General features: G+C 42.7%; 1 protein-coding gene across 3 annotated transcripts in view; it reads left to right on the forward strand.

The window, feature by feature from the left end:
- myo18ab (myosin XVIIIA b) overlaps positions 1–25,275 on the forward strand; it is a 216,720-nt gene that overhangs the window by 118,099 nt on the left and 73,346 nt on the right. For all 3 annotated transcript variants that reach the window (XM_056283064.1, XM_056283065.1, XM_056283067.1), the window contains exons 20-24: positions 5,433–5,498; positions 12,580–12,708; positions 17,246–17,389; positions 21,098–21,187; positions 21,374–21,493. In XM_056283064.1, coding sequence (XP_056139039.1) covers positions 5,433–5,498; positions 12,580–12,708; positions 17,246–17,389; positions 21,098–21,187; positions 21,374–21,493 — 549 coding nt within the window. The remainder of the gene's footprint in view (positions 1–5,432; positions 5,499–12,579; positions 12,709–17,245; positions 17,390–21,097; positions 21,188–21,373; positions 21,494–25,275) is intronic.

Genomic DNA, 25,275 nt, shown 5'->3' on the forward strand with positions numbered 1-25,275 from the left:
AAGAAGTGGGATAGTCAGAGAGATGAAGAAAGTAGACAGGAGTACAAGAAGATGTGGCGTAAAGCGAAGAGAGAAGTGGCGAAGGCAAAAGAAATGGCGTATGGTGGGTTATATGAGGCTGGACACAGAGGAAGGAGAAAAGGACTTATATCGATTGGCTAGACAGAGGGACCGAGCTGGGAAGAATGTGCGATAAGGTAAGGGCGATCAAGGATAGAGATGGAAATGTGCTGACAAGCAAGGAGAGTGTACTGAGAAGGTGGAAGGATTACTTTGAGTGGCTGATAAATGAAGAAAATGAGAGAGAGAAGGTTGCATGATGTGGGGATAGTGAAACAGGAAGTATGGTGGATTATCAAGTGGGAAGCGGGGGCAGCTATGAAGAGGATGAAGAGTGGAAAGGCAGTTGGTCCAGATGACATACCTGTGGAGGCATGGCGGTGTTTAGGCGAGATGGCAGTGGAGTTTTTACCTAGATTATTTAAATCAAAATCAAATCAATTTTATTTGTATAGCCCAGTATCACAAATTACAAATTTGCCTCAGTGGGCTTAACAGCAACACAACATCCTGTCCTTAGACCCTCTCATCGGATAAGGAACAACTCCCTAAAAAAACCAACCCTTTAACAGGGAGAAAAAATAGGAAGAAACCTCAGGGAGAACAACAGAGTTAACACAATCTTAGAAAGTGAGAGGATGCCTGAGGAGTGGAGAAGAAGCAAACTGGTACCCATTTTCAAGAATAAGGGTGAAGTGCAGAGCTGTAGTAACTACAGAGGTATAAAGTTCATCAGCCACAGCATGAAGATATGGGAAAGCGTAATAGAAGCTAGGTTAAGAGTAGAGGTGACTTAGCGAGCAGCAGTATGGTTTCACGAAAGAGCACGACAGATGCGATGTTTGCTTTGAGAATGTTGATTGAGAAGTATAGAGAAGGCCAGAAGGAGTTACATTGTGTTCTTGTGGATTTAGAGAAAGCATATGACAGGGTGCCGAGAGAGGAGTTGTGGTATTGTATGAGGAAGGCGGGAGTTGCAGAGAAGTATGTAGGAGTGGTGCAGGATATGTATGAGGGAAGTGTGACAGTGGTGAGGTGTGCAGTTGCAATGACAGATGGGTTAAAGGTGGAGGTGGGATTACATCAAGGATCGGCTCTGAACCCTTTCTTGTTTTTGCAATGTTGATGGACAGGTTGACGCAGCAGATCAGGCAGAAGTCTCCGTGGACTATGATGTTTGTGGATGACATTGTGATCTGTAGCGAGAGTAGGGTGCAGGTTGAGGAGAGCCTGGAGAGGTGGCGGTATGCAGTGGAGAGAAGAGGAATGAAAGTCAGTAGGAGCAAGACGGAATACATATGCGTGAACAAGAGGAAGGACAGTGGAATGTTGAGGATGCAAGCAGAAGAGGTGACGAAGGTGGATGAGTTTAAATACTTGGGGTCAACTGTTCAAAATAACGGGGAGTGCAGAAGAGAGGTAAAGAACAGAGTGCAGGCAGGGTGGAATGGGTGGAGAAGAGTATCAGGAGTGATTTGTGACAGAAGGGTACCAACAAGTGTTAATTGGGAAGGTTTACAAGATGGTCGTGAGACCAACTATGTTGTATGGTTTTGAGATGGTGGCATTTGCGCAAAAATAGGAGGCAGAGCTGGAGGTGGCAGAGTTGAAGATGCTAAGATTTTCATTTGGCGTGATGAAGGACAAAATTAGGAACGAGTACATTAGAGGGACAGCTCATGTTGGATGGTTTTGAGAAAAGCAAGCGAGGCAAGATTGAGATGGCTTAGACATGTATGGAGGAGAGATGCTGGGTATATTGGGAGAAGGATGCTGAATATGGAGCTGCCAGGGAACAGGAAAAGAGGAAGGCCGAAGAGGAGGTTTGTGGATGTGGTGACTGGTGAGGGAGCACATGCAGGTGGCTGGTGTGACAGAGGAAGATGCAGAGGACAGAAGAAATGGAAATGGATGATTCACTGTGGAGACCCCTAAAGGGAACAGCCGAAAGTAGTAGCAGGAGGAGGAGGATAAGAATATCCACAACAGGCCATTTAACTGATTAGATATGAGAAGAAATTTAAGTCTTTAGTGAAAGAGTATGTGAAATGGCATTCAATACATATCTTGCTTCTGTAATGTGAAGTATTGTCAAGTAAAACAGGGTGGGACAAACTGTAGGAAGGGATTGATATGATCCTTAGGGGTTTGATTGGATCGTGTAAAACATAGATAGATACTTTTAATGGTGTTATTTGTTGCAATATTGTGTGCACAATCTTGTTTTTTTTTGAGGGAGTTAAGATTTTTTTTGTTTTGGGCACAAGTTGTTGAATAGGTGCACAATATCATTGAGGAATTGAGCGTATTAGGTAAAACAGTCCATTTTCATTTCATGTTGTCTTTAAATTGATCAATAATATTTGTATCGCCGATATTTAAAATCATTGGGAGTGTGTGCTCCAATTATCGGGGCATCACATTGCTCAGCCTCTTTGGGCAAGTCGATGACGGGTGCTGGGAAGGAGGCTCCGACTGATTGTCGAACCTCGGATCCAGGAGGAACAATGCGGATTCCTTCCTGGCCATGAAACAACGGACCAACTCTTTACCTTTGCGGAAGTGCTGAGGGGGGCATGGGAGTTTGACCAGCCAGTCTACATGTGTTTTGTGGACTTGGAAAAGGCTTACGACCGTGTACCCCGGGGCACTCTGTGGGGGGTACTGCGGGAGTATGGGGTACCGGGGAAGTTGCTACAAGCCATCCGGTCCTTGTATAACCAAAGTGAGAGTTGTGTCCGTATTTTCAGCATAAAGTCAAACATGTTTTCAGTGGGTGTCGGACTCCGCCAAGGTCGTTCCTTGTCTCCGATTCTGTTTGTGATATTCATGAACACGATCTCAAGGCGCAGCCAAGGTGAGGAGTGTGTCAGTTTTAGGAACCTCAGAATTGCATCTCTGCTCTTCGCAGATGTGGATTTGTTGACTCCATCAGAATGTGACCTCCAGCGTGCACTGGGGCGGTTTGCAGCTGAGTGTGGAATGGCTGGGATGAGAGTCAGCATCTCCAAATCTGAGGACGTGGTTCTCTACTGGAAAATGGTAGATTGCTCCCTCCAGGTCGGGGATGAGTTGTTGCCTCAAGTGAAGAATTGCAAGTATCTTGGGGTCTTGTTCACGAGTGAGGGTAGGATGGAGCGGGAGATTGACAGGTGGTTTGGTGCTGCATCAGCAGTAATGCGACGTTGTACCAGACTGTTGTGGTGAAGAGGGAGCTGAGCCGGAAGGCAAAGCTCTCAATTTATCAGTCAGTCTTCGTTCCAACTCTCACCTATGGTCATGAGCTTTGGGTAGTGACTGAAAGGTTGAGATCATGGATACAAGCGGTTGAAATGAGTTTCCTCCGTAGGGTGTCTGGGCTCAGCCTTAGACATAGGGTGATGAGTTCGGCCGTCCGGAGGGAGGTCGGATTAGAACTGCTGCTTCTTCGTGTCAAAAGGAGCCAGTTGAGGTGGTTCGGGCATCTGATTAGGATGCCTCCTGGGCACCTTCCTTTGGAGGTTTACCGGGCACAGCCAAGTGGGAGGAGACTCCGGGGTAGACCCAGAATTTGCTGGAGGGACTACATGTCCAATATGGCCTGAGAACACCTTGGGATCCCCCAGGAGGATCTGGAGGGCGTTGCTAGGGAGAGGGACGTCTGGAGTGCCCTACTTAGCTTGCTGCCACCGTGACCCTACCCCAGAGAAGCAGCTGAAGATGAATGAATGAATGATTCACTGAAGCTACTGTAGCTCACAAATCTCCTTGGAAATTAACTTAGGGAAAACTCATTCACAACAAGAAAGGAGTCCTCTGTTGTCTCATGAGAAAGGGAGAGGCTGAACCAGAGGAGAGAGGTGGGTTAAGATGGAAGAAATACCAAGGTGTATTAATTGGAGGAAAATTACAGAAGAATTTTCCTTTAGATAGGGAGTTACAGAAAGGGGATATTTGTTGGCTGACTTTGTCCTGTAAAGTTTCTCCTTCTGTCATTTCCTGCCAATTGTACCCGGCGAATTACGCTGCTCTTCGAGCTGTCCCGGTCTCTGCTTCACCCCCTCTGCCAATCCGGGCAGGGCTGCAGACTACCACATGCCTCCTCCGAAACATGTAGAGTCACCAGCCGCTTCTTTTCACCTGACAGTGAGGAGTTTCACCAGGGGGACGTAGCACATGGGAGGATCACGCTATTCCCCCCAGCCCCCCTGAACAGGCACCCCGACCGACCAGAGGAGGCGCCAGTGCAGCGACCAGCACACATACCCACACCCGGCTTCCCACCGCTGACACGGCCAATTGTGTCTGTAGGGACACCCGACCAAGCCGGCGGTAACGGGGATTTGAACCGAAGATCCCCGTGTTGGTAGGCAGTGGAATAGACTGCAACACCACCCAGACGCCCCAGACCTATTTGCTTCTGAAGAGAAAGACTACGTTGTGGTTACAGAATGCCCCCAGCATATGTTTTTAGATACACTTGCTAACAAATATTTTTGGAGTGGTGTGTCCCTTTTGCTTCAAGTCCCACACTCATTGTCAAAACAGAATGCGAGTTACCTTCAAGTACTACAGCCCCATTTATTTATTTATTTAACTGAAGTAATCTTCTCCACATTAGTGCTGTAAGTAAGTGCATGTGGGTAATCAGATGAGTCAGGTGAGCTTTTACAGCTGAAGGTGTAGAAGATGCTTATGTGATCACTGATATATAAAAGCAGGTTGGAAGAGGAAGGGAAAACACATCTACACCTTGGTGTTATTGCAGAATGGCTCATTGTCTGGCAATAAGGGGATGTCTTTTCTAAAGAAACTTGCAGAAATGACCACTACTTGTTCTGTTAATATTACAGTCTCCATTTAAAACTCAAATATTTTGCAAAGGTCAAGGAAGGACAAGTTGCATTTACCTTGTTGAAGGAAAAACTAAACAAATGCCCTTCGCTATATGGCTTTTTGCCTTTTTAGTGTTTGTCTTGCCACATTCTGGTCTTACTCACATTGTCACGAGGGTCAAACTATGGGAATTTAAAAGTAACCTGAACTGATAAATATATACTTAATAACTTTAGTCTAAGAAGAGTTAGACTTACCTAAAGCTGACCTAAAAAAAAAATACCTGAAATTGTTTTTTTCTAGAAGCTCTTGGTGGAAATGGCCTTTCTGTCTGACTTGTATAGTGCTTTGACGTCCCTTACGGGGTAGAAGGGAAGGTTATAATTATATGATTTTTATAACTATAGTGGACGTGCATGTTTGCTAGTGGTAGAGGGGAAGATGTTTGTTGCCATGGTGCAGCTCTCTTTTTTTATGAACATGTCATGTTATGTGAGAAAGGTGACGGTGTTTGTATTTTTGTGTATCTGTTGACGTCACTTTTTTTTTTTTTGTAGGCCGTGGAGGAGTTGTTGGAGTCCTTGGAACTGGATAAGAGAAGCTACCACATGGGATTGAGCAAGGTGTGTGGATAAGATACATAAATACACAAGTTGTGAGACACAAAAGAAAAAAAAAGAATGTATGCTCAAATACAGTCCTCCCTTACACACCAAAACCCACAACTGCATAACCTACATCAGTATTACAAATGACCAAGGTGACTGAATCTTCCAGGGAAAACAAAAGATAGCCAAATAAAAAGGCCAGCTACCGTATTTTCAGAATCCGAGTGTTAAATGTTTGTTGTAGACTTTACTTGTTTTTTTTCTCCTTTTTTTGTTGCTAGAACATTTATGAAAACTGAAATTAATCACGTGGCAAATCAAGCCCTACATCTCCTCCGAGGCAGCTATTCACCCCCCCCCCCCGAGCATACTCTCCTCCATAACACTATGAATCTGTCAGCACTGAGGCACACTCCTGGTTTTTAACGTACTCTTTGCAGCCCACAATGTAATATTCACCCAGCAACACATTCTCAGTTTCACAGATTACTTAAATTTACTACCCACGCCTATTCTACTAATCTACTCCCCTAGCTCATAGCTCACAGCTAGTACGGCGTGAGCAGAGTTTGAAGAGGTAAGATTTTTGCAGTTAAAGTCCTCAAAACATAAAAACATGAACAAAAACGTCTTTGTTTCAGGCAGTACATCTTGGTATGTATTATGAATCATAAGTAGAGACAGGCTGAAGGATTGTTAATTAGCGCTCAGAATGTCCTGTGTATGTCATCAAGATGGCGTGGACGGTAGCCTTGGCTCTGTGCTCTCTTGTACTTTTTCTGTTTGTGTTTATTGGTTTTGTTTCCAGCGCCCACTCACTGATCACATACAGCAAGGAAGAACTTTTTTTTTTGGTGGGGGGATTCCCCCCCCCTTTTTCTCCCCAATTGCACTTGGCCAATTATTCCACTCTTCTGAGCTGTCTCGGTCGCTGCTCCTCTGCCCCCTGCCGATCCAGGGAGGGCTGCAGACTACCACATGTCTCCTCTGATACATGTGGTGTCGCCAGCCGCTTCTTTCACCTGACAGTGAGGAGTTTCACCAGGGGGATGTAGCGCGTGGGAGGATCATGCTATTCCCCCCAGTTCCCCCTCTCCCCCGAACAGGCGCCCGACTGACCAGAGGAGGTGCTAGTGCAGCGACCAGGACACATACACACATCCAGCTTCCCATCCGCAGACACGGCCAACTGTGTTTGTAGGGACGTCCGACCAAGCCGAAGGCAACATGGAGACTCGATCTGGCGATCTCCGTTTATTGGTAGGCAATGGAATACACCGCCACGCCACCCGGACGCCCAGCAAGGAAGAACTTTTAAGTCTCAAACTGTTGACTGGACAAACTGAATAGACTTTTTTACTGACTTTAATTGAACATTTTAATGAAAGTCTTTCCAAGGTCTTGATTGGTACAGCCCTGTGCAGACTATGACGAATATGCCGAAGGAGGAAGTGAGCTGGAGTGCTCGTTAAACTGCAACAGTGGAATTTGGAACCACGCTCCTGTCAATCCACCTGGCGAATGTCCGCTCTCTCATGATGGATGAACTGCTACTGCTAAATGGAAAAAAAAACTTGGACTTTTCCATTCCAGATCTTCCGCCCTGTGTCTCACTGAAACCTGGCTTAGTGAGCTTATCACGGACGGTACACTTCACATCTGCAGCAGTTAAAACTCCTCTGGGCAGACCGAGATACGGAGCTATCAGGAAAAAAAGGGGGTGGCGGCATATGCTTCTACATAAACGAAGGTTGGTGTACGGATGTCACAGTGTTGAAGAAATCATGCAGCCCTCACTTAGAGACCTTTTTACTACTACTACTTTCGGCTGGTCTTGTTGGGAGTCACCACAGCGGATCATCCGTTTCCATTTCTTGAGACCTTTTTCATTGACTGTAAAACATTCTATTCACCATGGGAATTTTCACCATTTATTCTGGTCGATGTCTATATCCACCCCAGGCCTGTGTTAAAGAGGCGTTAAAACACCTGGCTGATCAAATTACAAACATGGAGCACAAATATCCAGACTCCCTACTCATTATCCTTGGGGATTTTAACAGAGCAAACCTCAGCCACAAATTGCCAAAATACAAACAGCATGTTAAATGTCCCACCAGAGACAAAAACACTTTGGATCATTGCTACACAATATTAAAGGACGCCTATTGCTCTGTCCCCCGTGCAGCCCTGGGACTGTGATCACAGTGTGATTCATCTTATCCCAACCTACAGGCAGAAACTAAAATCTGTAAAGCCTGTGGTTAAAACTGTTAGGACATGGACCAGTGATAAGATAAGATAACCTTTATCGATCTTCGTGGGGTAAATTACGGCGTAGATAATGGCAAAGGCAAAAAGAGACATCATGCATCAACGTCACATCAACAGGGTAACAGAGGTAGCTAGGTAGCATAGCCTGTATCAGACATTTAATATCAACATTATATTGTCAAAACAGGAATAATCACATTATGTCAACACCAAGTAGCAGCAATGCATTGTAATTAATTGTGCAAATTCTAAAATCAATATTTAAATGCAGTAAACAGGATCAGATCAGGTCAGGGTCAGATCTATACTAAAACCCAAATATGGAAGGAACAGCCAAAACCTCAATAGCATAATCCTGGCACCTCAAAAAATCTCAACATAACCTCATTACCATAACCCCATTAGTCTGATTAGTCAAATGAGTCAAAACTGGAGCTCCAGGCTTCCTTGACTGCACTGACTGGAATGTTTTTGAGGCTGGATCTACAGACCAGGATGAATTTACTGACACTGTGACATCTTATATCAGCTTTTTGAGGACATGTGACCACCAAAACCTTCTGTACATTTAACAACAATAAGCCCTGGTTCAGAGCAAAACTTATGCAGCTTCGTCAGGCTAAAGAGGAAGCTTACAGGACTGGAGATAGGATCCGGTATAACAAAGCCAGAAATGCACTCACGAAGGAGATCAGAGTGACAAAAAGGTGCTACTCTGAAAAGTTGAAAAACAGGTTTTCTGCCAACGACCCATTCTCAGTCTGGGTCATTACATTACCAACTACATTACCAACTACAGGAGACCATCCCCCAATTGGCTGACGACCTAAATGGGCTTTACTGCAGGTTCGAAAAGCAAACTTTCACACCCTACATCCTCTCCAGCCACAATACACAACCAACTGCACTCCCTGCTAGCCACTCTCCCCTCCCCACGAACCCCCACCTGTACTAAGGATCTGTGTTCAGGACATGCACCAGCTCTTCCAGAGACAGAGGATCAGGAAGGCACTTTGCCTGGATCGTGTGTCACCCTCTTGTCTTAAAGTCTGTGCTGACCAGCTGGACCCCATTTTCACACTGATCTTCAACAGATCACTGGAGCTGTGTGAAGTCTCCTCCTGCTTCAAGAGTTCCACTATCATCCCAGTCCCCAAGAAACTCCGTATCACAGGATTAAATGACCATTATTCCACCATTGTCCCGGTCCCTAAGAAACCCTGTATCAGCCCCCGTATTTTAATACCACCATACAGTGGTGCTTGAAAGTTTGTGAACCCATTAGAATTTTCTATGTTTCTGCATAAATATGACCTAAAACATCATCATAATTTCACACAAGTCCTAAAAGTAGATAAAGTGAACTCAATTAAACAAATGAGACAAAAATATTATACTTGGTTATTTATTCATTGAGGAAAATGATCCAGTAATACATATCTGTGAGTGGCAAAAGTATGTGAACCTTTGCTTTCAGTATCTGGTGTGACCCCCCCCCCCCCCATGCAACTGCAGCTAAACGTTTCTGGTAACTGTTGATCAGTTTTGCACATCGGCATGGAGGAATTTTAGCCCACATGAACTGCTCGCTTCAGGTCCTTCCACAACATTTCGATTAGATTAAGGTCAGGACTTTGACTTGACCATTCTTAAACATTAACTTTATTCTTCTTTAACCATTCTTTGGCAGAAGGGCTTGTGTGCTTAGGGTCATTGTCTTGCTACATGACCCATGTTCTCTTGAGATTCAGTTCATGGACAGATGTCCTGACATTTTCCTTAAGAATTCGCTGGTATAATTCAGAATTCATTGTTCCGTCAATGATGGCAAGCCGTCCTGGCCCAGATGCAGCAAAACAGGCCCAAACCATGATGCTACCACCACCATGTTTCACAGATGGGATAAGGTTCTTATGCTGGAATGCAGTGTTTTCCTTTCTCCAAGCATAACGCTTCTCATTTAAACCAAAAAGTTCTATTTTGGTCTCATCCGTCCACAGAACATTTTCCCAATAGCCTTTTGGCTTTTGCACGTGATCTTTAACAAACTGCAGACAGGCAGCATTGTTCTTTTTGGAGAGCAGTCGCTTTCTCCTTGCAACCCTGCCATGCACACCATTGTTGTTCAGTGTTCTCCTGATGGTGGACTCATGAACATTAACATTAGCCAATATGAGAGAGGCCTTTAGTTGCTTAGAAGTTACCCTGGGTGCCTTTGTGACCTGGCCGACTATTACACGCCTTGCTCTTGTAGTGATCTTTGATGGTCGACCACTCCTGGAGAGGGTAACAATGGTCTTGAATTTCCTCCATTTGCACACAATCTGTCTGACTGTGGATTGGTGGAGTCCAGACTCTTTAAAGATGGTTTTTTAACCTTTTCCAGCCTGATGATCATCAACAACACTTTTTCTGAGGTCCTCAGAGATCTCCTTTGTTCTTGCCATGATGCACTTCCACAAACGTGTTGTGAAGATCAGACTGTGATAGATCCCTGTTCTTTAAATAAAACAGGGTGCCCACTCATACCTGATTGTCAGCTCATTGATTCAAAACACCTGACTCTAAGTTCACCTTCAAATTAACTGCTAATCCTAGAGGTTCACATACTTTTGCCACTCACAGATATGTAATATTGAATCATTTTCCTCAATAAATGAATGACCAAGTATAATACTTTTGTCTCATTTGTTTAATTGGGTTCTCTTTATCTACTTTTATGATGATGTTTTAGGTTGTATTTATGAAGAAATATGGAAAATTCTAAAGGGTTCACAAACTTTCAAGCACCACTGCATTTTTTTTTTGTTTTTGTTTTTTTGGGCGGCACTGTGGCCCAGTGATTAGCACTGTTGCCTCACAGCAAGAAGGTCCTGGGTTCGATTACTGGGGTTGTCCAACCTCAGGGGTCATCCCAGGTCATCCTCTGTGTGGAGCTTGCATGTTCTTTCCGTGTCTGCAGTGTGTTTTCCCCAGGTGCTCCAGTTTCCCCCACCATCAAAAAGACATGCATGTTAAGGTTAATACTCCTGTCTGTGCCCCTGACGGAGGCATGGCAAGACGAACTGGAGTTGGTCCCCGGGTGCTTCATGGTGGATGCCCCCTGCTCCTAGCTACACAGCTAGGATGGGTTAAATGCAGACGAGAATTTCCCACAGGGATTAATAAAGTATATTAAAAAAAAACAATCACAAGATTAAATGAATACAGGACCATTGCCCTAATGTCTGTGGATACTGGTGTTGGACAGGCTCCCTGCTCGACCCCCTGCAGTTTGCCTACCGAGTAAACAGGTCAGTGGATGATGAAGTCAATATGGGATTGCACTACATCTTCCAACATCTCGACTCCTCGGGGATATACGCAAGGGTCCTGTTTGTGCACTTCAGCTCAGCGTCCAACACCATCATCCCAGATATCCTCCACTCCAAACTCACCTGGCTCACTGTACCAGCCCCTGTCTGCCAGTGGTTTAGAAACTTCCTGACAGACAGGAAGCAGCTGGTGAGGCTGGGGTAAATGACATCCAACACCCAGACAATTAGTACTCCTGCGTCCCAGGGATGTGTGCTCTCTCCTCTACTCTTCTCCCTCTACACAAATGACTGCACCTCAGGTGACCCGTCTGTTAAACTGAAGTTTGTGGACGACACAACCATCATTGGCCTTATTCAGGACGAGTCTGCGTATAGATGGAAGGTTGAACAGCTGGCCCTCTGGTGCGGCCATAACAACCTGGTGCTGAACATGCTCAAAACAGTGGAGATGATAGAGGACTTCAGGAGGAGTCTCCCAACACTACCCCCCCCCCACCATACTCAACAGCATGGTGTCTACGGTGAAAACATACAGATTTCTGGGTTCCACAATCTCCCAGGACCTAAGGTGGGCATCCAACATAGACTCAATCATCAAAAAGGCCCAGCAGAGGATGTACTTTCCCTGCCAGCTCAAGAAATTCACGTACCACATAAGGCAAGGTTCTTACACAATTGGCCGTGTCTGCGGGTGGGAAGCCGGATGTGGGTATGTGTCCTGGTGGCCTCCTCTGGTCGGCTGGGGTGCCTGTTTGGGGGGGGGGGACTGGGGGGAATAGCGTGATCCTCCCACGCGCTACGTCCCCCTGGTGAAACTCCTCACTGTCAGGTGAAAAGAAGTGGCTGGTGACTCCACATGTATCGGATGAGGCATGTGGTAGTCTGCAGCCCTCCCCGCATCAGCAGAGGAGGTGGAGCAGAGACCAGGACAGCTTGGAAGAGTGGGGTAATTGGCTGGGTGCAATTGGGGAGAAAAAGGAGAAGAAAACAAAAAAAAAAACTAAACGTCAAGCTCACAATTATACACAAGATCAAAATGATGGTGTACAGCTTTAAATAAATAGTATCACTGAAATGTAAAACCTCTACAGACTAGAAGTATTAGATGACAAAACCTAATTGGCTTCTCTTAACATTGCAACATATTGTATATTTCAGAGTATTGTTTTTCCCTTTTCTGTCACCAAATTCTTGATTATTCCCCTGCAGTCTTGAACTATCTCCCCATTCTCTCCTTCACTACTCACTTTTGTCTACTTTTATGTTATCATCGGTACTTTTTAAATGATTTTTCTTAAAACACCCACACAGAAACAAGAGTGCCTATGTAGGTGGAGAAACCATGGATGTGATTGGCAAAGGATTTTTTTTTTAATTTACATCTCTTACATAGGATGTTCATATATAAACATATAGGAAACCTAAAACATGCACAAACGGAGATACTATGTGATGCTCGGCGTTCATCTGTCACTAACTTTTACCTTCTGTCCAACTGTTCCTAGGTTTTCTTCCGAGCAGGGACCTTGCCCAAGTTGGAAGAGCAGCGAGATGTGCAGACGAGGAGGAACATCACACTGTTCCAGGCTGCTTGTCGTGGATACTTAGCCAGACAGGCATTCAAAAAGAGGAAGGTAAGAGCACCGCATAGCAGCCATCACTTCAGCACATCTCCAGGACATCAGAGCATTTTTCTCCGTTATAATAATAATAATGGTTTTGAGCAGCACTGTACAGTGTGACAATATTGTTGCTTTATTGTGTGAAAAAAAATTGATTGTGAGCTTATGACAGTTTGGTTGTGGAGTTGAGTTTTAATCTATTTATATTAATATTAAATCTTCAGGAATCAACGTTCAGTATGATTTCTTTTCTCAGACAAACAGTTTAGTACATTATGTGAGATGTATTTCAAGTTGTTTATCGCATTCCATCGTGTAGCCTGTGGGTAATAATACTTAGAAACTGTCATTTCCATTTTACAAAAACTTACAACCCTCCACCAGTAACATGTTGTCAACTAGTGCTAAGAAAACACACAAGGCACCAATGACACAATGAGAAGATCCTTAGATAGAAGATGTCATTTATAGAAGATGTAAAAGCCCGTGGTGTTGCAAATATATTCAGCTCTGTTTTCTAAAGATAACACAAATATTTTTTGTTTTCTTGGGAAAGCAAAATTTGTTTATCCCTGGTCATTTATGTAATTCACAGTGGGCCTTATTCATCAAACATTCGTCCGTACAGATTTGTTCTTTGTCCACCTATGGAATTTTGTAGAAAATAATGGGTAGATTAGAAAACTGCTTTGAAGGCGTCCAGGTAGCGTACTGGTCTATTCCGTTGCCTAGCCTACCAACACAGGGATTGCCAGTTTGAATCCTCGTGTTACTCTGGCTTGGTCGGGTGTCCCTACAGACACAATTTGCCCTGTCTGCAGGTGGGAAGCCGGATGTGGGTATGTGTCCGGGTCGCTGCACTAGCGCCTCCTCTCCTGTTTGGGGGGGATATTGTGAGCCTCCCATGCGCTACATCCCCCTGGTGAAACTCCTCACTGTCAGGTGAAAAGAAGCGGCTGCCGACTCCACATGTATTGGAGGAGGCATGTGGTAGTCTGCTGCCCTCCCCGGATCGGTAGAGGGGGTGGAGCAGCGACTGGGATGGCTCAGAAGAGTAGGGTAATTGGCCAAGTACAATTGGGGAGAAAAAGGTAGGAAAAAAAAAGAAAGAGGGTTTTTTAGACCCAAAGTTTGTCTCAGAGACCAACGCAGAGCCAGGCTAACCCCTGGATTTAGACACCAGTTGGCTAACACTGATGTCTTTTCAAGCCTGGGTGATTGCTTGTTGCAGGAGGTAGACAATAGATGTTAATATAAGCAATTACAAATAACCATCAGGCTTTGTTTCTGACTCTCAGACAATCTTGAGAGCTAAAAAAAAAATCCCATGGGTTTGTAAGAACACATTTGTACGTATGAACGATTGATGAATGAGGCCCCATGTCATTAAGCTAGTTAGTGCCTGGAGCTGCGTGCCAGTGTGCACATTGTGTACATGAATGTGATTTAATTCTCAGTTGTCTGCATGTTCCTGTCCCAAAATGTGATGAAGCTTGTGTGTATGTGTTGGTGTTTGAATGGCTAGCGTGCACATGTGAGGCTCGACAGGGTGAAAGTTGGTTGTTTCCACCCCACTATTCTTGTACACACTACGATTCAGACCTCTTGTCTTTTTTGATATGGTCTTAGAAGAATGACCAAATAACCTTATCAGAGCTGGTGATATTTGAGTTTTTGTGGGGCAGGCAAGGTGTAGGATCAAAATTCTGCTCATTGGGATAGAAATTGAAAGCAGGCCAAGAGGAGTGTTCATACATACACCTTTTAAAGACATTTAAAGTATGTCTTTTAAGGTATCTGTAAAGACATGTTGTCATTTCGGGATCGTTGTGCATTGCATCTCAGTGGGAAAATGCATAGGAGTTTTAAATTGATTGCCTCTAACTACCTCCACTGCCATTATTTGACTCTTTTGCTTTCAGTTATGTTGCTTATTTATTAGTTGACATGGATTTTCATAGGTTTTGAAGTTAAAAAAAATTATTTTGCATTATAAAGGCAAGGCATGAATAATAACAGTTTCTGCAGATTCATTCAACATGAGTTTCCCCCTCAACGCCTCCTGCCACTGCTGTCCTGCCCAGAAAGTCTGTTCAAAATCACAATACTTTATTAGTCTGCGAGGGGAAATTGGGTCCTATTACAGACAGAAAAAAATAACAAGATACAAAATAGAAATAAGAAAATAGAAATGAATAGAAGATAAAATAAGAAATAGAAATAAGAATAAAATACATTGGATGCTGGCTCAGCATCCCCTGGTTCCAGAACCTCATGATTTGCAAATAAGCACTGCTGTCACATCTTTTTTCTCAATACAGAGTAGATTAGCCCTGTTATTGGTCAATTCTGAGGCTCCTGGTTGAACATATTAGCAGTAAAACTGTGACGAGGAACTTTGGGGGTGTACATTTGACAGCAAACCTGTCAAATGTACACCCCCAAAGAGCTCCTTAAATGAGGAAATTGTTGTCTCAACATTGTTTGACGTTATCAACTGCCTGTTGAGGGGTTTGTGAAAAGATTAAAGCACCATTGATGCCCACTAATGTTACTAGTGTACCATACAAAAAATGTCCCCACTTAAAATCAGCCTACCTCAATACCCTTTTTCTTGAACAATTTCCATCTATGTACCTTCTACAAGAGCTATGAGCTGAGTTGCATTGTAATGTCAATTCCTGTGCAGAACTGAATGCACACCTGACTCAGAAAGAACCTTGAAAAGTAGCCTCTTTCTTCTATTTCTTCTACCAAACATTAAAGCATTTCGTTTGTGTTTGCCAACTCTGAGGGAGCCCCTTCATCAACTTGAAATCCTCCTTTCCTGTCTCAGCCTTTGCCTTTTGGGGAGCAGTGTTCAAATCAGTCTGAAGAAACTGTGATGAGGTGGAGGGGGATAAGAAATAAGAAATGAAAGGTGTAGAAAGACAGAAACTGTCTTGTCACAAGGGAATAAAAAGATAGAACAGATCCTATACCTTGTTTTTAACCACACAGTGTCCCTCTCTGCTATGTCTTTTGTGCTGTCTTCTCCGTATCTCTCTGATCTACATAGGGAGCAGTTGAGAGTGTGCAGGGAACTTCACTGCCAGCCAACAAATAGGCAGACTAACTAATTAAATCCTTGCCTAAGGACAGAACTCAGTCCCACCTGACTGGAAAGAAGAGGGCTCAGACAGATGCAGCTGTGTGTGTGTGTGTGTGTGTGTGTGTGTGTGTGTGTGTGTGTGTGTGTGTGTGTGTGTGTGTGTGTGTGTGTGTGTGTGTGAGTGTGTGTGTGTGTGTGTGAGTGTGTGTGTGTGTGAGTGAGAGAGAGAGAGCGAGAGAGACTTTGTGTGTTAGTGTAAACCTTCTGTTCACAATGAGGCTGATGCTGCTTTCTGTTGGTACCAGATCTAAACAGGTGGTGAACATTCCTGCTCTTTCTTCTTCTATGCATTGACCCTCCTTTTGAGCATCAGTAGAAGTAATTCAAGATTTCTAAATTTTTCTTGGACATAAAGGCTGCCACATAAAAATGCATGCATTATACTGCAGTAACAGACAAAGTGCATAGCACAGACATGTGCAGACATAAAATGCATTCAAATACATGCAACGCCACCCCTCATTTCACACCTTCCTTATGTCCTGAGTTTAGGAGATGCTCTGATAGAGGGATGAAAGAGCTGTTATACCTGTTCAGGTATATTTTCCTGTATTTAATTAGAATCCTGTAGCGTTTACCTGATGGGAACAGTTCATATTCTGAATACAGGACATGAGCGGGGTCAGTGATAATTTTTCTAGCCTGTTTAACTGTTGTATTCTCAAAGAGCATTTGGAGGTAAGGATGCTCCCTCACCCCTATCACTTTCATTCCTGTGTGGACCAGTCTGTTTGTGATTTTAACTTAACTGATATGATGCCAAACCAAGCTGAAATTCCATAACGTAATATACTCTCTATCACAGCATGATAAATAACATCATTACCCTCCAACCCCAAACACCCTTGGTCTGTGGAAAAAGTAGAGACACTGTTGGATCCTAGTACATACAGAATTCACATGGATATTCCAAGACAGTAGGGTCAATATATACACCCAAGTATTTGTAAGAATGAGCCTGGGTAGTACAAGCTTTATGAATCAGTAGTGGAGAATGATCCTGTGGATGTCCTGGATGAAAAATCATTGCTTCTGTTTTCTTAGTGTTTACAGTGAGATGATGGTCATCACACCATTGTATCACAATCATGTAGTGCTGCTGCCAATAACAGGGTGCTCTATAATATGTGTTTTCATTCATCTTCTTAATGAACATGTTGACCTTGATTCAAAAAGAAGATGACAGATATAGACATATTTGGCAATGAATGGGATCCAAGCACAATATGCTAATTTGTTCAAAGGTAAGAAACCTAAATCATTGATATGTTTGTCAGTATTGATGCTATTATTATGAGCTTGCAGGGATGGATGGATGAAGATCGAGTGAAAAGCTGGTACATGGTGCACTATTCATTGACTTTTTCCTCATAATCCCGTTATTAATATCTTTAACAGATTCAGGACCTGGCCATTCGCTGCATCCAGAAGAACATTAAGAAGAACCGTGGAGTAAAGCACTGGCCGTGGTGGAAGCTCTTCACTGTTGTCAGGCCTCTCATTGAGGTGCAGCTCACTGAGGAGCAGATTCGTGGCAAAGACGTGAGTACAAGTGCCTGCACATCTATTTTAGTACATACCTCCATCTCAACATGTAATGGCAACTAATTAAACATTCACAATACATTTAAAAATCACAGTATATACAGATTCAGTTGTCACTCAGATTTTCGTACTTGAAATTGAAAAAGGAGCGGAGTAGCAAACTTTTACATACCACTGGTCACTACCAAACCTGGGCCAGGCAATCATAATTAAAAGGAGTAAATACCAAAATAGGCCTAAAAGGGACAACTAAGCAATCACGGAAGAATTCATACGTTCCTTCTGGTCTTCCATTCCTCATCCCTCAAGAAAGTCTGGATGGACTGTTGACCACAGTGCACTAGCTAACCTAGCCAGGTCGGCTAGTGTCAAATGCGGCAAAAACAGTCTCACCATCGGGTTATTTAATATCCACTCACTAACCAACAAGAGACTTCCACGTTATGATCTACTGAATGATTGTAATTTTGATTTCTTGTGCTTGGCTGAGATGTGGCAGCAACCAAATGACTTGGGGCAGCACGGTGGCCCAGTGGTTAGCCTCACAACAAAAAGGTCCAGGGTTCGACCCCAGGTCATCCCAGGTCCTTTCTGTGTGGAGTTTGCATATTCTCCCCGTGTCTGTGTGGGTTTCCTCCAGGTGCTCCGGTTTCCTCCCATCATCAAAAAGTCATGCATGTTAGGGTTAATACTCCTGTCTGTGCCCCTGAGCAAGACAATGGAAAAAGAACTGGAGTTGGTCCACGGGTGCTGCAGCTGCCCACTGCTCCCATGCAATAGGATGGGTTAAATGCAAAGAACAAATTTTGTTGTAACCTGTACGATGACAAAAATAAAGTGGCTTTCTTTCTTCTTTCTTTTCTTTTCACTGCTTAATCAAACTATTCCTCCTGGGTATGTGTACACCTGCAAATCGAATGCCACTGATGGAGGGGGGAGGGTCTTGCGATACTTTATAGTGGAAAGTGTCTTCTATAGCTGGGCCTACGCATGTTTCATTTGAGTCAGTTGCCCTACAAATGAATGGGCCAATTCCTACTATCCTTTATCAGCTACTGTTTATCAACCACCCAAACCCAATAATGATTGCTTAAATGAACTTTGTTTTTCTAACCTTCTTATGTTCATTGTCCCCTAATGTAATATTGCTAGGTGATTTTAAAATGCACAAGGATAATATCAACAATAATCTCACAAGGGATATTATATCATGCCTGGAGAGTTTTGGATTACAGCAATATATTGATTTTCCTACACACTTCAAAAGACACATTTTTGATCTGATTTGCTGCTCTGGTGTAACTCCTTAATTGTACTGCATCTGATTCGCCCATTTTCGACCACAAGTTGGTGTCTTTCAGTGTTAACGTAATATTATCCAAAACAAATTTTTTACGTTCCGTCTCATTTTGGAACATTAAGATTATTGATTTATTTGCTCTTTCTAGTAGAATTGATAAAACCTCCCCAGCAAAGACAATTATCCACCCCAGACGAACTGGTCTCTCATTACGACAATGGACTTTACAGTCTTTTAAACAATCTTGCTCCTTTAAAAACCCGGTTTGTTTACTTAACTCACTCTGCCCCTTGGTTTACACCAGGATTATGCCATTTTAAAGCTAAAGGCCATCACCTGGAATACCTTTGTGTGAAAACTGGCCTTACTGTTCATAAAGACATGTACGACAACCACATACTTCATTATAATGAGGCTCTTTCCAGTGCTAAAGTTTCCTATTATGCAAATTTAATTAGATCAGGCGAAGGGAACAGAAGAGTCATTTTAATCCACAATAAACAATATTTTATGGCCACCGGACAATATAGCACCTCACCTGTATTATATTGCTCAAAGTAACACCTTCATGACCTTTTTTTTTAATGCCAAACTGGAAAATATTCACCAGCATTGACCTCTTCAAACAGTGCTACATACAGTTCACCTTATTCGCCCTTCTATGTTCCCCTCTTTTCTTCAATATCTAGTTTTAAACTCCCAACTGTTGCTGAAATATCTGATGTCATTTTTCAGTCCAAATCATCTGTCTGCCAGTTTGACCCCTTTACTACTCATTTAGTATGTCTGTCTGCCTTCTCTGTCCTCTTTAATAACTGTATCATACATTCCTCCCTTACTTCTGGTCTTGTTTCCTCAGCTCTCAAAACAGCTGCAGTAACTCCAATACTCAAGAAACATGGCGTAGACCCAAACAATTTGAAACATTTTCACCCAGCTTCAAATTTACCATTTCTCTCTAAAATACTTTAAAAAAAACAGTTGCAGCTCAGGTACATGCTCACTTGACTGACAATAATCTGTTTAAACAATTTGTCTGGTTTTTGCTCCTTTCACAATATGGAGACAGCCTTGGTGAAAATCACCAATGATCTGTTGATGGCAGATGACTCTGGGCTCTTAGCCATACTTGTCCTTCTTGAACTGAGTCTAGCCTTTGATACCGTCTCACATAACATCCTCCTAGAGATATTTGCTTCCAGTGGAATCATTGGCACCTCTCTTGCCTGGTTCAGATCATATCTCTCTAGCCACACTCAGTTTGTCCAACTTAAAAATTTGAGCTCTCACAGTCCTTTCCTGTTACTACCAGTGTTCTCCAGGGCCCCCTCCTATTTATTATTTACCTTTTACCTCTTGGCTAACTTTTTATTTTGAAGAACTTCAACATAATTAAAGCAAGATTAATCCACTTCTGTTATGTATACATAGTTATGAGGCTTGATATCAATTTTCATAGTTAGATGGAGAGACAAGACCAATAAAAGCAGTCAGTTATGAATTTACACAAAAACAAGAGATGAGAACCCTTAAATGGCATTATGGGTAATGACACCTACATGAACTACTTTCATCCCATAGTATCTCAAATCAGTTCTAATTTTTTTAGCTTTACACAGCCTTAGCTAACAAATGAAAATATGTAGTAAACTGGTAATGGCATCTTTAGTAGTAGATTAGACAGAAACAGAGTTTAGGAAAACATAATTGGGTACTAAACTCCATGTCTGTTGTCAACAGCTGTTGAGTCACAGCTGAAGAAGTGGAGGAGCGCATAAAAAAATGCAATAGAAAGGGATATTGGCCCACAAATGGAAAATAACAGCATGTAGCGCTTAGTCAGAAATGTATGAAGTTGTTTCATATTGAAATTGTTATGAACTGTCCAGTTGGAGATCACAGAAGTACAGTATGTACACTAGCATAATTTTACGAACTCTGGTGGAAAATAACTGAAAAGGTATGGTAAGAATTATATAAGACCTGTGCAAAGAATATGGCATGATTATTTCACAAGACAACAATCAAAGGCATACAGGGTGAATTACTCAAAAATAATTCTGAAATTATGGTAAAGTTGTGGTAAGACACGTCCAGATAAGGACAGAGTTATATTAGGCCTATGCTTACACACAAGCACACACAATATGCTTGTATTTGTATTCGTATAAATCCAGGGACACACATACAATTTTACACACATACATATGCAGAAACACACAACACTGGAAGCTATTGAAATTATTAATTATGGAAGTCAAAGTTACCTGAACCCACTGGAGAAACTACTTTTATTCTGTATACTGGTTAATGCATAACATCTGCTGCACCCCTGAATAACCTGCTTACGGGATGTTCTCTTGCCATCTCTTTTTTACTTCCTCCCTCATTCTAATCATGCTCAGGAGGAGATCCAGCAGCTGAAGCAAAAGGTGGAGAAGTTGGAGAAGGAGAGGAATGAGCTGAGACTCAACAGTGATCGTCTTGAGCGACGGGTAGAGGACACACATGCTCTATACACACTTGCATGCAGACACAAGTCAAATTGGAAAATTGTTTGTCACCATGCATATGCCTTACTCATATTTTAAATGAAATAAGTTTTAGATGTAAATTATGCATCTGTAATGACATTAACTCTTAATTGAAACATATTTGTTTGTATTTGTGTGATACATCAGATTACAGAGCTCTCATCAGAGCTTGCTGATGAGAGAAACACGGGAGAGTCTGCCTCCCAGCTATTGGAGACAGAGACCTGTGAGAGATTACGACTGGAGAAGGAAATGAAGGACCTCCAGGTAGAGACACACGCACAAATACGGAGACTAGACAAGCCTAGTTTTGCCAAACCGTGCATGTAGCCTATGGGTAACAGTCTGTCAGAAATTGAAATCTTAAAACCTGGACACTCTGTGCCTTATTGGAATTGGACTCTCTATTTTATATAGGTTCCTGAAGATACTTCCTCCTTATTGAATGTAAATTAGACATTTTACTACTTGTTCAGGTTTTTGGCAATGCCCTGTGCAGTAAAACTTCCTGTAAAGAAGTTGGTCCTGATCAGAGTCGCTGATTAGAGGACAGATATTACTCCTGGGATTCATGAGTAAAATAACAAAACAGATGATATCAAAAGAATTGTCAAATATTATAGCAGCATGTGTGCCTAATTTCAGAACCTCTTTAAAAGAGCCTGTGGACCTCAAAAAGTTCTGGGATATGGCACAATGGGGTATGGCACAAATCACTAATGATCTTTGATCATTAGCTGACTCTGGGCTCTTAACCATTCTTGTCCTTCTCGATCTGAGTGCAGCCTTTGATACCATCTCACATAACATTCTCCTAGAGAGATTAGCTTCCATTGGAATAACTAGCTCCCTCCTTGATTGGTTTAGATCATATTTGTCTGGCCGCACTCAGTTTGTCCAACTTAAAAATTTGAGATCACAGTCCTTTCCTGTTACTACTGGTGTTCCCGAGGGCTCTGTATTGGGACCCCTCCTATTTGTTATTTACCTATTACCTCTTGGCCACATTTTCAGGAAATTTGGCATTCAATTTCACTGCTACACGGATGACACCCAGCTTTATCTATCCACCAAGCCTACCTCCACTCTTCCACCCACTTCCCTTTCTGACTGCTTACTAGAAATTAAATCCTGGTTTTCATACCACTTCCTCAAACTTAGTTATAAAACTGAGGTCCTCCTAGTAGGTACTAAATCTACTTTGGCTAAACCTGATAGTTTTTTCTCTAACTATTGACAGTTCTATAGTTCCTCCATCGCCTCAGGTTAAGAGTCTGGGTGTCATCTTGGACAGCACATTATCTTTTGAAGCTCACATCAACAATGTTACTCGGTCTGCATACTTTTCACCTATGCAATTTTAATCGTTTTCGCCTGTCACTTACACCTAACAGCACCACCGTACTCATTCACACCCTGGTTACATCCTGTATTGACTACTGCAATTCTATGTTCTTTGGTCTTCCCCTCAAGTGTTTTCATAAACTTCAGTTGGTCCAGAATTCAGCTGCCATTATCATTAGCAGAACTCCTTCCACAGATCATATCACTCCTGTTCTATAGCAACTCGATTGGCTCCCTGTTAAATACCGTACTGACTTCAAGATCCTGCTTCTCACCTTTAAGGCCCTTAATAACCTAGCTCCTTAATATCTTTCTGAACTCCTTCATATCCACACGCCCTCCCACACTTTCAGATCCTCTTCTGCTCTCCAACTCACTACACCATTGGCCTGCTTGACTACCATGGGGTCTAGAGCCTTCTAGAGCCTTCAGTCACCCCCCCCCCCCGCCTATGGAATTCTCCCCCACAAGACATTTGCAACACTGACTGTCTTTCAACCTTCAAATCCCATCTCAAAATGTACCTTTTCAAACTGGCATATTCAGTCTGATCCACGCGTCATTGAGTTTTGTGCAGATAATTATTTGAAACGTATCTGTTGTATTAACTTTTTATTGTCTACCCTGCTTTGTTTTGATTTTATGCTGTGAGATACAGTGCTGCTTGTTTGTTTATTGTGTTCTGTAAGGTGTCCTTGAGTGCTCTGAAAGGCACCCACAAATAAAATACATTATTATTGTTGTTATTAGTACAAGAGGATTACTGATCATACTGTGATTCAAACTATTAACTCCTGAGCACCTAGTCCACTGCACGGACCGCTGGACTGTCACATCTTTTACACACATTTACATAAATGTCTTTATAAATGACATCAATCCAGCCCACATTGATAGTAAAACTATTTCTAAATACTAAAGATGTTGTAAAAGCACCATGATGGACATGGTGTGTACTTATTACAGTGTACTGTTTAAATAATCCATACTGTGCTGCTGGAGCATTGGTGAAATCTTTGATATTATCTGGTTTTCTGTTAAGATTTTGTTTAGATTTCTCAGTATATACAATATCCACTTCCCACATTAACAAACCAAAGACCTACAGCATTAACAAAGCAAAACAAGACAGGAAGACAAAACAAAATCAACTAAAACAAAGCCAAACGTAACATGTATTTACTCCACACATCAAACAAACAAGCTCAACCTCAGTATCTTCATATCCAATCAACTTAAATGAAATATGTTTAAATAAACATACATATAGTACAGCATATATAACTTGAATACAATTCTTCTCTTATGAGTACCCCCATCTTGGGAGGTGTAAGACAAAGTAGAAAAAAAAGAAGAATAAAACCCTATTTAGTGTTTACAAAGATGGCACTGTTTGTCAGCACACTTAATCTTTCTAGGATTTTCTAAGAGCGCCAATACCTGTGCATATGGGGAACGCCTCTAGTGTCCATTTATCCATATTGGTAGACATACAGCCAGGTGCTCCCCTCTCAGATCAGTCTTGACCTGAAAAACAGACATTTGGCTTTAAATTAACTAATTAACAGAAATTAGATGTAAAATATATTTAGTGCAGGGCGGCACAGTGGCGCAATGGTTAGCACGGTTGCCTCACAGCAAGAAGATTCTGGGTTCAAGCCCCAGGGTCGTCCAACCTTGGGGGTTGTCTTGGTCGTACTCTGTGTGGAGTTTGCATGCTCTCCCCGTGTCTGCGTGGGTTTCCTCCGGGTGCTCCGGTTTCCTCCCACAGTCCAAAGACATGTAGGTCAGGTGAATCAGCCATACTAAATTGTCCCTAGGTATGAATGTGTGTGTGTGTGTGTGTGTGTGTGTGTGTGTGTGTGTGTGTGTGTGTGTGTGTGTGTGTGTGTTGGCCCTGTGTGATGGCCTGGTGGCCTGTCCAGGGTGTCCCCCCCGCCTGCCGCCCAATGACTGCTGAGATACGCTCCAGCATTCCCGCGACCCTGAGAGCAGGATAAGCGGTTTGGATAATGGATGGATATACTGTTTAGTGCTGAAAGATAAAATTCGCTTACCCTGTTGAGTAAATGCATGAAAAATTAGTAGTCTAACTTTAACTAAGATCTTAACTGTGTCTTTCTAACTGCCATAGCCCGGAGATAACTTTTCTGCATGTTGCACAATGGTCAAGTTACATGTGCTGAATACACTCTGGAGTCTTGTAGCTACCAACGCAGCATAGTTGCTGCTTTCTTTCATAGAATTCGAAGCTGCTACCAAAGTGAGAGAACAATTACACATTAAGCAGAAAAGGAGCTGCTGTACCTGGTCAATGCTTGTAAAATATCCACCGTGTCTACGTCTTCTAAGCTTATAATGTAATACCAGAGAAAATCTCTGTCTATTTCTCTGCGGAGCATGTGCCAGATTGTCAGTAGACCCGTCTTGCGATAGCAAAATGAACAGGTATGAGGGGGTAGTGCGAGGAGAGATTGTCCAGTAGTTAATCGATTGCAGATGGTGTCGTTCTCTTGGACAGATACAATTTTAAAAAAAAAATAATAATGCTGAAATGGGTCACCAAATATACGTTTGCGGCCAATAATATACGTGGGCGGCCCGCCCAAGTAAAGTCTGTGAGGGAAACACTTGATTATAGTTTGATACATAGATTTAGGGAGGACTAAGTTATTTGACATGTATCCTGTCATTTGAATAAATAA

Source organism: Lampris incognitus, chromosome 7 (genome assembly GCF_029633865.1).
Source record: "Lampris incognitus isolate fLamInc1 chromosome 7, fLamInc1.hap2, whole genome shotgun sequence".
Taxonomy (NCBI): Eukaryota; Metazoa; Chordata; class Actinopteri; order Lampriformes; family Lampridae; genus Lampris; species Lampris incognitus.